Source organism: Hydra vulgaris, chromosome 06 (genome assembly GCF_038396675.1).
Source record: "Hydra vulgaris chromosome 06, alternate assembly HydraT2T_AEP".
Lineage (NCBI taxonomy): Eukaryota > Metazoa > Cnidaria > Hydrozoa > Anthoathecata > Hydridae > Hydra > Hydra vulgaris.
Window position 1 is genome coordinate 5,474,551 of NC_088925.1, and position 13,551 is coordinate 5,488,101.

A 13,551-nucleotide genomic window follows, 5' to 3' on the forward strand; every position below is an offset into this window, starting at 1 on the left:
AAATCTAGATAACTGTTACTTCACTATGAAAGACGATATTGGAGCTGTTTTTAACCTTGAAACAACAAAAATTGAGCGAAATTTTGGTGTAATTTTTAACAATAAATAAAAATGGAATTACCACATCAGACATGCAATAAATAAAGCAAATATAATCCTAGGTATGTTTAATTTTAAGCAATCATAGGATTATATTTGCTTTATTTATATCTTGGATGGGGCCCTTTTTTAGATTATTTATAACCTAATACTGTGCATCTGTTTGAAATCCTTTCCAAAACAAAGACATATGGGCTCTAGAAGCCGTCCAGAAAAGAGCAATTAAACTTGTTCCAGAATAAGAATATATATATATATATATATATATATATATATATATATATATATATATATATATATATATATATATATAATGTATATATATATATATATATATATATATATATATATATATATATAATATATATATATATATATATATATATATACATTACGTAAATGTAGCTCTAATATACCAATATACCAAGTAAAATTTATGAAAAAAAATCTTACTAATATCAATAACAATAAATACAAGATTAAGATTTTTGCATCCAGGTTTTAGATCCTTTATTAAACATATTTTTCCATCTTCAGACATCTCTAAGAAGATACAATTGTCTCTTGTCAGTTCGAGACGAGGGCTTGAGATGAGGGGGAGGACATTTTTGAGCGTTTTCTTTATTTCGCAACTCAAACACTTTGTGCCCGCGTATAACATTTTTTAAGTTCATCCTCTCAATTCTGCTTTTGTCAGTAGTTAAAAAAGAAAGATTTACTTTTTAAATGTAAACTGCTTTTAAGTATATTGTGAGTAAATAGTGTTAAACATTATAAAAACAAATATAAAAAAAAGTGCATTGAAACATTTATTTTTATTTTATTTTATATTTAATTTGGTTGAAGATTTGAAAAGTTTTATGCTGTTTTAGTCAGAAAAAAGTGAAAATGAGAGAGAACTCCAAAGCATCGAGGATGGCTGTAGTACTGTGGTTAGAAAGAAATGTCGTTGCCTCCATCTAATGCACAATAGAATCTTGTAGTTACAGCAGTTATTAAGTCAGCTGTAGAACGAGAAGGTCGAAATCTGTCTTGATTGTCAGTAAGCAAGTTATTATATTCAGGTTAAAATGTTAGAAAATTGTTGATTTAAGACTGTAAAGTGTAATTATATTTAATGGTTGTTTTAAAGCAAACGAATGATTTGCGTTACTTGTAAATAATTGCATATTTATATAGACGTATTTGTATATAATATAAAGACATAATTGTAAATATCAAGAAAATTAGTTTGTATATAAATTATGTTGAATTGTATTAAGATACATGAGGCGTTTTACGCTCAACTTAAAAAAGTTCTTTATGATGTGATACAACAAAGACTCAAACTTTAATAATAGAGAGAAGACTGAAACTAAAAATGAGTCTTAGAGACTTTTGTAAGACAATGACAGCAATGTTGTCTGGACTACAAGCCAGTGTTTAACGGAGAAAGAAAACAGCTAAACCCTGTTTAGCTGGAATGTCAGGAAGAGTATGGGCATTAAATTCACTTGGACCAACCAGGCAATGCTCATTGATACCCTTCAATCAAGCTCAATTTTGGATATAGTAATGCTGATGGGGTAAGAAAGAAGCTTCTCAGTTTTTTCTTTTTTTTCTGAATTTATTCTGATTTACTCCTAACAAAGCTGCAAGCAACCGCTATAAAGTTAGGAGTTCAGCGGCGGATTTAAGAATGTGCCCCCCCCCCCCCTAGGCACTTTATAAAAATTTGAACTGAAATAAAAAGCACGTTGTATTGTTTAATGAGTTTAATTTACTTATAACTCGCTTTAAAATTTTTTGATTTACAAGTTTATTAATTATGTCTTCAAACTCAATTTTCTCTAAAACGTCGTCTTCGATGTGCATAATCGAAACGTCATTTGGTAATTTGGTTTTTTTTCATTTGTGAACAATAACTTTTTATTTTTTTTAAACAAGAAAACGAACTTTCAACAGAACCATTTGTTAATGCTAGTGACAGATAAATTCTGAAGATGATTTCCAAATTTCGAAACACGTTAATATATTTTTTTCATAAATAAAAAATTGAACTGGTTTGCGATACTTCTTTCATATTTGGACATATCACTTTTTTATAAAAGCTCTTTAAAATGAAGAATTTCCTCTATTAGTTCCTCATGGTCTAAATCCATTTCATAAAATTCGTAAAACTTTTTATATTTTTTATTTTTATAACTACATCGGTAACAATAGAACAATAGAACATATATTTTCGATAGAACATTTTCTTTACTTTAGAACATATATTTTCGATAAAACATTTTTTTTTTACAATAGAATAAACATTTTCGAGATATCCAAACTCTTCATTAAAATAATTGTAAGTATGGGCTATCTGTAGTAATCTCATCTTCTTCAGATTAATCAGAATGCATTTTCCTTTTTTTATATTTCTATTCTGATCATAACCAGAGTTAATCAAAATTGTCAAAGTTTTTTCTTGAAATTGAAGAAAATATTCCTTCATTTCCAACCAGTAGTTACAAATAACAAATTGTATAGCTGAATAAAAGTAAGCAAGCTCGTATTAGTGTCTTGTAAATTTTTATTTACTCTGTTAAAACGTTTTAAAAACGTTTGCCAAATAGTAAAGATCAGCGCCATTTCCTTTTTTTCTATTTTTCTTAATAACCCGCCTGATTCAGGGCAAGTCATTACTTTTTCTAAATTGTCATTTTCAATTTCTTTAAGTACATCAATTATCTCTTTATAATTTTAAAACAAGGCTGTGCAGGCATCTGATATAGCTGACCGACGAGTGTCAGATATGGCCTTTGGTATTTTTTTAGTTGGCTCTAATTTTGCTTTCAATAGAGCCCACTGCTTTGTTGACATACTAAAGAACAAAAAATTTTTTTGAATTAGTATGAAAATATGCACAGCTTCTGTGCAACACTCAGCAGCACATTGACCAACTAAATTTATAGAATACCAAGCACATGGAACAAAAATAGCTCAATATTGATATATAATGTATCAATATTGATATATAATGTTTAATAATAACGTCAATATTGATAATAATAATCAATATTGATAATAATGTTTTGGATGAAATTATGTCAAAACTTGTAATAGCATTGTTTAAGAATGTTAGAACTTATGAAAATAGATCATTTTAAAAAATATATATCGCTTATATTGTTCCTTTTATATGCTGTGTGAAATTTTACATTACTGATTTCTTATTATTGTTATTTACATTTCGATACCATTTTTCACATACTAGTGCAATGGATGAAAGATTTCTATGGTATTTTCTTTTTTTAGAAACGTATGTGTCACAACAAAATTTGATTTGGACGGTAAGTTGATGGGCAATTATTTGAAGAGAAAACAGAATAGCATTAAAACTATTTTGCAATGTTTTTGTGTGCTTACATTGTAAATAAACACAGAACATTTAAACTTTTAGTTATTTATCCGGATCGAGGTTGCTATACCTAAGTTTTCATTTGTAAAAGGCTTTTTTTTCAAAAAAAACGCTTTAAGAAAAACGTTCGGTCACCGCTTCATATGGACGTTTAAAATACCAATAAAAAACGTTTTCTTGAGGTCCTTAAAAAACGTTTTAAGAAAAACGTTCGGTCACTGTTTCATATGGACGCTTTAAAAAGCAATTAAAAACGATTTTACTGGACTATTAAACAACGTTCGCAAAACGTTCGTGTACCCACTGGGATATCAGCACATCGAATTATCAATGATAATTTGTCAGCGTGAGAAATATCAGGTGTCGATTCAACAATTATAGAGAAATATTTTACTTTTTTATACCACTGATTATTTTGTTTCTCACAACTATTCCAATTATATTAATAAATTCATCACATATTGTTTTTGACATATATGAAGTTTTACCAGAACCACAGTTTCCATACTTTAGTATGTGCTCTTTCAAAAAGGAATCCTGCAATCATCTCTAGTGACAAAATTTTTCATTGTGTCCTCGAAGAAGTAATTGCCGGCTACATAGCTTCTTTATGACAAAAACAACTCTATTCAAAACACTTTTCCAATAATCTACTTCGTTTTTAAAATTTTTGAGCAAAAAAGATTCCACACTTCCACTAACACTACCTCTTTCAATGATGATCATAGCACAACAATGTGTAAAAGAATTTTCGTGGGATTCTAATAATTGTGAAATATTTATCCAATCCGAGCATCCAACCTTTTTAGAAAAAGAACTATTATATTTAAATGAATTAGAAGGAACGCAATATTGAGCCTTATCAGGCTCTGAATATGATAAATAATCTCTTTCATGAGTTTCTCCATTTCCTTATTTTTTCAAAAAATTTTGCACGTTCAAACAACGCACAGTGGGCCATGGTGTGCCAAAAGTCAAAATTGTTTATATTCAATTTTTGTATAAAAAACTACGATTTAATGAACGTAACATTGATTTACATAAAAACGAAGTAAATTAAACATCATTATAGTTATAATTAGCTTCAAAACATAGTGAATCGCATAGTGATTGCATAGGATCAGTCTCTGCAAGTCTTTTTCTACATTTTCATAAACCAAAGCATGGTAGGAAGGTCAGGGTTATTCGCTGAATAATCTTTCCAGAAAATAGTTTTGATAAGGTTGAGTAGTCATTTTTCTTTTTATTTAGATTTAAATAAGTTGTTTCAGCATTATTTATTGGTCTTAAATCCTTGCCTTTCCTAAAGCAGCAAATGCAAAATTTTTTAACAAAATAGCTATGTTCTTTTGCATGTTTATGCATTTTAAATAAATGTTTCAAATAAAAACTTCTGATATGGATTGATAATATTGGCATAATATATCGGTCATATCAATCAAATGTCAATATAATGGCTATAAACATGCTTTCAGTTCGTATATCAACGCGTGCAAGGAGTTATTATGCAACTGTTAACTATTAGCAACTGCTAGCTTTTACTAACTGTTAATAATTAAAGGTTGCTTTGCTTTGTTTTTATTTCAATAAAAATGTAAATAGAAAGTAATGAAAATTACTTATCCGTTTAAAAATTTCAATGTTAAACAAACATTTTTAAAATCTTTAAAAAAAAAGTTGATAAATCTATAACAAACATTTCTGAAATTCTGAATACAGGGGCATGGACATGATTTTGTGGTGTTCGAAACGATCCCCTAAATCCCCTCTAGGGTATGGTTTCTAAAAACACTTTTCAATTTTTTGCTTGTTTTATATTAAACCAGATCAAAATTCATCGACAGATTTCAAATTATATTATAAAAAATTTTTTGTTTAAAAGTTGAGACCATGTAAGGGGTTTCAATTCAAGGGGTAACTTTAAGCTTTAAGCAAATTCAAGGGGTAACTTTAAGCTTTGCATGGTTATAAATCTTAAAAAGAGATTTTTTGATGAAATTTGAAATCTGTCGACAAATTTTGATCTAGTTTATGATAGAACTAAATTTTTTACGAATAAAGGAGACGTAGTTCTAGGAAGGGGGCAGTTAGGGGTCAGGGCGGGGTTGGTTTAGCTCCAATTACCCTAATTTTTTGCAAGTCATCTTCATTCGACATTAGCATCAACATACTAGAAATTTGAGTATGCCCCATGCCTCTTAGATACCCATCTTGAACAACAAAATTCCTGGGCACTTCCCTAAAATATGTGATTTCTCCCCAGGCCCCCACTAAAAAAGTTGTCGTTTACATTTTTTGTATAGGGAAATGTTTTTTAATGATAATCAAAAAAAAAATTTCTGGAGATGTGTTGCAAGGTCTAAGAGTATGTTCATATGCACCGTGTAATCAAGAGGGTTTAATAACAAAAGAATTTAATAAATCTAGTTCTCGCACCAAAAAACAATTGATAACAAATATATCATTTAATTCAAAAACAGAATCCGTCAAAAAAATATTGTTTGTGGCACAAAGAACAGCATTTAATAAAATTGACTTTAATTTAGTCAAGTTACTTAGCGTCGTTATAAAGAGGCGACACAATTCGCTATTGTTTTACACTTATCTAACTACATTGCTAAAGAAAATGACGTCTGAAGAAACCTTTGCATATTTCTTGGAAGACAATCTTTCAAAAAGTGCTTATGAAAATACTCATAAATAAGCACCATGCAATTTTCCATCTTATCAAGTAATTTCTGAAATAAAAATTGAGTGCTCACCTTTAAATACATCTATTGAGTTACTGAAACAAAGACCAAAGTTAAACTACAGGATCTTATAGATCAAACATCCGAAAGGCTTTTGAAACTACAGGAAAAGGAAATTTTAATAAATTTGGATAATAATAAAAAAAAGATTTTGATGAATTAATACTGATTAGTAGATAGGGTATGGACGAGACATTATGTCACTCAAAATACCATCAGCGTTTTAATAATTCCGATCAAATTTACCTTCAAGATTTGGATCTATTAGTCACACCAACATCACCTCTTCGACTATATGTACAATCGATTCGAACAATATTTTATGGAATAACATAATGTCTCAGAGTAGGGGAGACCGGAGCTAGTTGGCCGCAGGGGTAAGTTGACGAACTGTGTTTATCTTCAGAGCCTTTCGCCAGAAAGTGACAAAAATTACACAGAACCTTCCGTATTGACATTTTCATCATTTACTATAGTATTGTCAGGATTCATGCATGCGCATAGGAGATATTAAGATTTATGCGTTTTTTGGACAAAAACATAACTTTTGGAACATCGCTTCCTTTTTACTTTACAAAAAAAAATAGTTGTATGAAATAAAAAATTGTTGTAAATGTTCCAGTCAAATATGTTTTACTATATCCAGTCAGACTTTTTTCAAAGTTGCCGTTTTTAAGAATTTATAGACAGTTTATTGAAAAAAAGACTTTCAGGGTAAGTTGGCAAAATTTTCACGGGGTAAGTTGGCTCATAGCATTTACTATGGAAAAAATATATATTTTTATATGATTAATTTTTTTTTTTTTTAATTTTTAATCATATTGAAAAAATTTATTCTTACCAAAAAAATTTAAAAAAATTTTTTTTTAGGTTTTTTTTCACAGATAAAAAGTGGGCTACTGTTTTGGCTGTTATACGGTCTAATATTTGGTACTAGCTAAAAGTAATATTAAATTTTGGGATAATATTGTTGCCAAAATTAAAAGTAAAAAAATTTCTATTAATTTTGGACTTAATAGTACATTAATAATCATTTTTATAGTTTGCGCCAACATACCTCGTGGTGGGGTAAGTTAGTAATGCAAATTTTTATAAGTTATCCAAATTCATACTCTTTAAGACTACATTTTAATATTTTCAAAAAAATGTACTGTTATGGCTACAGAGCTCATAAAGTAAAAACCGAGCCAATAAGCCCCGGTCTCCCCTATTAGATTCTGTTGACCAATTATGCTGGAGTATATAAAGGACAAAAAAAAAAGCAGTGTTTAAAATTAAGGAGGAAATTTTAAAAAAAAAAATTTAAGGAAAAAGAAATTTTTAATCTATATCCTGTTAAAGTTTACCTTCCACGTCAAAAGGTAATGACAAAATCTTAGTTTACACCACGAATACTTCTTTAACACAATGTTGTCCGATTTGTCAGGCCACACCTAACATGGTGAGCGATCTAAATATCTTTAAGGAAAGATTTGCTTCAGATGGGTAGAAATTGTGATATGGCATTTCACCACTTTATGATTGGATTAGGTTTTTTGAATTTATTTTACACATTTCATATAGAATTGAAATAAAAACTAGGAAAGTAAAAAAGATTTTAAAAGGTCAGTATTTATTGAGAAAAAAAATTATTCATGATAGGATGTTTGAAGAATTTGGTTTAAGAGAAACTAAAAGCTGGCGGATCAGGAACTGGTTATACCGGAAATTTATGCCAACGAGCTTTTTCTGACCCTATTAAAGTTTTAGAAATTGATGAAGAAGTTATTATAAGGTTGCATAATATTCTAATTGCAATTAATTGGAAAGACCAAAAAATTTATAAATACTGCAATGGTACATATAAGAAGTTAGTAGAGACATATGATTGGTTCAAAGTCCCAGCTTTCACAAAGTATTACCACATGCTGGGGAAATTATTATTAATTTACCAGTTCCACTTGGTTTAATGGGAGAGGATGTAGCTGAATCTAAACACAGAATTTATAAATTTTATCGTAAACGGCATGCATGAAAAAAAAGTAGAGAAACAAACTTATTTGACCATTTTCATTCGAGGTATACTTACTTCTGATCCCCTAATTAGTTCAATCTCATTAACTAAAAAATTGAAACATAAATAAATATTGCGTCTACCGGAAAAAGCTAAAAGTTTGTTTGCAGTTTAAAGCGGTGAGAAAATTCATCTGACTTGGAATTAGATGAAATTAATGGCTTAGATGAAATATATTTTAATGTTGACTACGTTAACAAAAATCTAGAATTAGATATAGATGTAGAAGAATAAAATTCTTAACTGTATAATCTGTATAATGGATAAATAATATAAAATTTGTTTGCATACTATATAAATTTATTAAATACATAAAAAATAGTAAATGGTTCGGTTCAAATTATTGGAGTTTGGAAACAAGAATATCCCAAAAAATTTTTTTTTTTTTTATTACTAGTTTTATAATTATTATTTATTATTAGTTGAGATTTAAAACGACAGACTTAAATTCTAGTTTAATACTCTGTTGAAGTTTGAAAGATATGGAAATAACTGTAGTAACTATAATAAAGTTTTCCCCAAAATGAGGGTGTTGTAAACTTTACTTGATCATAACTTTTAGAATATAAAATACTTTTTCAATAAAAGTTAGAACTAGTCAATCAGTTTAAATTTTGTATAAAATAGCAGCAAAAATCTTTTTTTGACTCATTGCCTTAATATTCAGCGGGGCGATCTTTTTTGGGTATTTTTAATCCCGGGCTTCAATCACCGCAATTATTTTACATAACGTTATGTTTTAACTTAAGCATGTCTGGAACATTTGAAAATTATCTATTATTTAAACAATGCCCGAAAATATCACGTATAAGAAATCTAACTGGTGCCATTCAGCGCTCATGTGCATCTCCCCCTCCTTGCAGACCCTATGAGCTATTTAAACACAAAAATAAAAAACATTAAATCTCTATTTCACTCAATCAAGCCCTAATATTCTCATAAATACATTAATTATATTTTCGGCCACCTATTTTAATAGAATGTTCCCACTGTGCATTGGAGGCAATAACAACATCAACCACTCAAGGGTGGATGTTGTTCTTTGTGAAAAAAAAAGTAAAACACGACTAACCAACCTAAAATTGTCAATTATTGAACAAAATGAACGTAAAAGTAAAGAAACTAATATAATAATACATTGTGTGAACTTGAAAAACAATGATTTTAAAGTTGTTGGAGAGATATTTAATAACGTTCACCATAAAAATGTTCACCCGTCCTTGTGAGAAGATTTATAAAAATTGTTAGTCAAAAACCTGCTCCAATTTTAGTACGCTTAAAGGGCAACACACAAAGAAATACTGAACTTGTTGCAGCAAAGGAATTACGTTAACATAAAAATTTATTACGTTAACATAAGAATTTATTCATTAACCCAGATAAAACATTAGCCGAAAGAGCCTTTGATTACGCTTAAAAGCAAGAAAAAAACCCGTATAAATAGCGAAAATATAGAGACCTTTGCTTAGGGGATTTGCAGGCAACAGATGTTCAAAATAATTAAACAACAGTAAGAAATACGTAAAAATGTTATATACGAATGCAACCACTTTGAATAAAAAATATGATGAACTTTTTGTATTAGCTCAGTTAAACAAAATGATGTAGTAACGGTTTGCTGTTGACTCAGTGAGCAGCCATAGTGCAATGGTTAGCGCGTTTGCCTGAGAAGCAAGAAGTCTGCGCAAGAAGTCTGCGGTTGCCACTTCTAGGCAAGTTTTATAATATAGATAAGGAAGGAGTCGCGAACTTCCTTTCAAATGCTTTTCCATGGAACTCAGTGATAAGACCGTATAGACTTCTTGGGCACCTAACTTTGAAAAAAATAAAAAATCTGGATAGTTTTAAATTAACTTTATTGAATTATCTTATCTAAATATTGAACAAATATAGTGTGAACTCAAACAGGGGTTTCAAAAAATATTAGTTGGATGTGTATACCTCCGTATTTACAAGAATGGTGCTTTTCACAGGTTTTCTATTGGTCGGTGATTTTAATTTTCCAAATTTAAAATAGATTAATGATAGCTACACCATTTCATGTTCAGATTAATATAATTCTGAATTTAATTTTACAGAAACTATAAATGACTGTTCTTTGTCACAAAATGTATTGTTTCCAACATTTCAAAAGTCTGACAACTAAAAATCTACCAACATATTTGATCTTATGTTTACAGAAAACCAAACCGTGTTTTTGAACTTGCATCAAACTCTCCTTTAGGTAATATTGCTCATTCACACATGATTCTGACATGGAGCTTTTTAGTAAATTCTAATAACATAATTATTGAAAATTTCTTTCTTTTTCTAAGTAAAAAAAAGGCGAATGTCAAAATGATACAATATTTTAGTTCAAATTATTATACAATAAGTGATAATCTTTTAGAAATTTCTAATTTGTTGAATACCTTTATTCAAACTGTATTTACTCAAGACATTAACAAAATCTTACCAAAATTTGATCCTGTTACTCAAGTTTACTGTGAAAATGATATAAATAAAATAATCCGCTTCAGAGAAATTATTTTTAAAATTAAAATCATTGGATAAACACAAAGCCTGTGGAAACGATGGAGTCCATTCGTATGTGGTTGGAAGAAATATGACAATTACGCTAATGAGCAGAAGAAATATTTAATTTACGTCATATTCAACTACCATGTCAATTGGCATATAAACACACATTCAAACCCCTTAAAAGTTATACCCATTAAACTATTTAAATGGCACAGACTTTAACAATTAAATGACCTTAACAATTAAAAACCAGATTGTAGGATTTTAGGCGACCAAAAAAACTAATTATACTCGCTTTTAAAAGTCTAATTTTGTTTTAATGTTTTTAAACATTTGTATAAATAGAGTAAATAATTTATTGTTATATGTTCACTTAAAAAAGTAAATTATATGATCAACGTAAATGATTAAATCTGATCTTCAAATATATAATTACATACAATCGGTATTATTTGTGATCACAATCGGATCAGCGAACAAAACATCAAACTATCCAACGTCTTAGAGACAAATGATCGCGTGTATAAATGAGTTACACGAATTGAGTAACAAATTAAAAAAGGTACAAAATGAAATTATTGAAGTAATGATTGATATGTCAAACAAATACGCGTTTCTGGAATCAAAACAAAAATTCTAAAACTTTATTCTGCGCATGAATTGATGAAGCTCCAGCAACAGTTGAATATAAATTACTTTAGTTACGTGAATATTTGCATGGTAACGCATTAAAAGCAATTGAAGGACATAGACATTCATTATTTTTTTATGAAGCTGGAAACAAAAGACTTGAAAGAAAGTATGGCAGAACGAGGAGAATGGTCCTTATGTACTTAAAAGAAGCAAATAGAACGGAGGAAATTAATGATGGAGCGTTATACCATCAATTGCAAAAAAAGTTTTCTAGAGATTATATAAATAAAATAAAAACGTTGGGTGTATGAGAACAGATTTAAATATTGGGGCTTTAAGAAGATTTATTGTTGAAATAGCAAATTTTCACAACAACAACAGAAACTCTACAAGATTTTAACCACTGGTTTCAAACCATCTAAAGAAAATTCATACTTTGGTGACAATAAAAAAAAAGAAAGTAAATTGCATAAGGAAATGTGCTGTGTGATTCTAATCATTCTTCAAAAAAATGAAAAAACTTTTTGTGGGACTGATGGCTGTACTGATATTCACAGTTGTTTGCTTCTCAAGAAGGGTCGTCTAAATGAAAGACATTCTGAAGAACACAAGAAAAAAGGCTTGGTAACAGAAGACTTTGATACTTCGAACATCAAACATTCAAATATGTTATGAACTGTATATCACTTCGAACGGTGCCAATTATTCTTTGTAATTGAAATAAAAAAATAGTGATCAACCCATGGAAGTACTAAGACATATTTGAACTCTGATGTAGCTGATGAGTTGCTACTGCTAGGTTAAGCAGAAAATGTAATTGTACACATAATAAATTGAAAAGCTGATTCATTCAAAACAATGCCGTTAGAACTCCTGCTTGAATCATTAAATGAAAAAACAATTATCACAATAAAGGCTTTTAAAGTAAATAATGTTACTTGAAGCTTGTAAGCATTTCATTGGACAAAGACGTCAAAAAGTTGAAAACATCTAAAAAATATTGAATTCCCAAATGTTGGGCCTAAACTAAAATCAAAAAACTCTCCCAAGTTGCTTTGGTAAGAAGTAGAAGAATGCAACCGAATCTTCTGCGATAACAATATCAAATGCTGCAAAATATTGATCGGACGCGTCCTATTATAATATATATAACGCAAACAATTATAATATATTATAATATATATAACGCAAACAATTAAAAGCTGAAAAATCAAAAAGCTAATACAAAAACAATAATATTGTTACCAGAAACAAAAAAGTATCAAACCTAAAAAATTTCCAGAAATTTCGCATATTATCTTAATAGTTTTTAATGTTAATTTAAACAAATCTTTTTTAGTCTAATTTATCTTGACATATTCTTTTACTCGCTTTAGTGTGCTTACCTCACCTATAAGGTTACAGATAATTGATTATCTATATTTCTTTTTTTAGAGAAAAGCAAAGAACCAGAAGTACAAAAACTTAATAAAAATAATATGAAAAAATAGCAAGGTTGTGACTTATAAATTGTGATTTAACAGATTTAATTCAGCCCCAACCAAAACCTAGTCTTACTTTATCAAACTCATTTTCCTTTCACTCATTCTCTTTTAACCTTTGTGAAGAAAATGAGTTTAATAATAAAATAATTGACTTGAAAAAAATAATAAAGCTACAAAGATATTTATTAAAGTATAAATGCAATTTTAATTGATTCAGGTGACTTTTAATTGATTCAGGTGATTGGCTGACGATTATCGCAAGCGTTACCATTGTAAAAGATTACAACTGCTTTTCTTTTCAGCATCTTCAACAACCAAGCCGCTCACCTATGGCATGCAATACCAAACAAAGTTGTTGTTTTTATTAGCGTCGCTAATTTATTGCAAAACTTGATTGGCTACCACCATAATTTCCGTGGCGTACAATTTCCGTTATTGAAAAAATGCACAAGCCAACAAGGTCTTGATGAACTCACCGAACACTCACTATTTTGTGTAACTTATCGACAAACTAATATTTATTAGTCTTTTTTAATTATTATATCTAAATAACAAACCGCGTTATCATTTTAAAATTTGATGCGTATTAAAAACTAAAACACGTACATGTATAATACTTATTTAATATAC

General features: G+C 29.0%; 1 protein-coding gene across 1 annotated transcript in view; it reads right to left on the minus strand.

Annotated features, from left to right (window-relative positions):
* Positions 1-711, minus strand: part of LOC105844096 (SOSS complex subunit B1) — a 54,784-nt gene extending 54,073 nt beyond the window's left edge. The window contains exon 1 of the mRNA XM_065799051.1: positions 553-711. Within this exon, the coding sequence (XP_065655123.1) occupies positions 553-640 (88 nt within the window). The 5' untranslated portion in view covers positions 641-711. The remainder of the gene's footprint in view (positions 1-552) is intronic.
* Between the last annotated feature and the right edge of the window lie 12,840 nt (positions 712-13,551).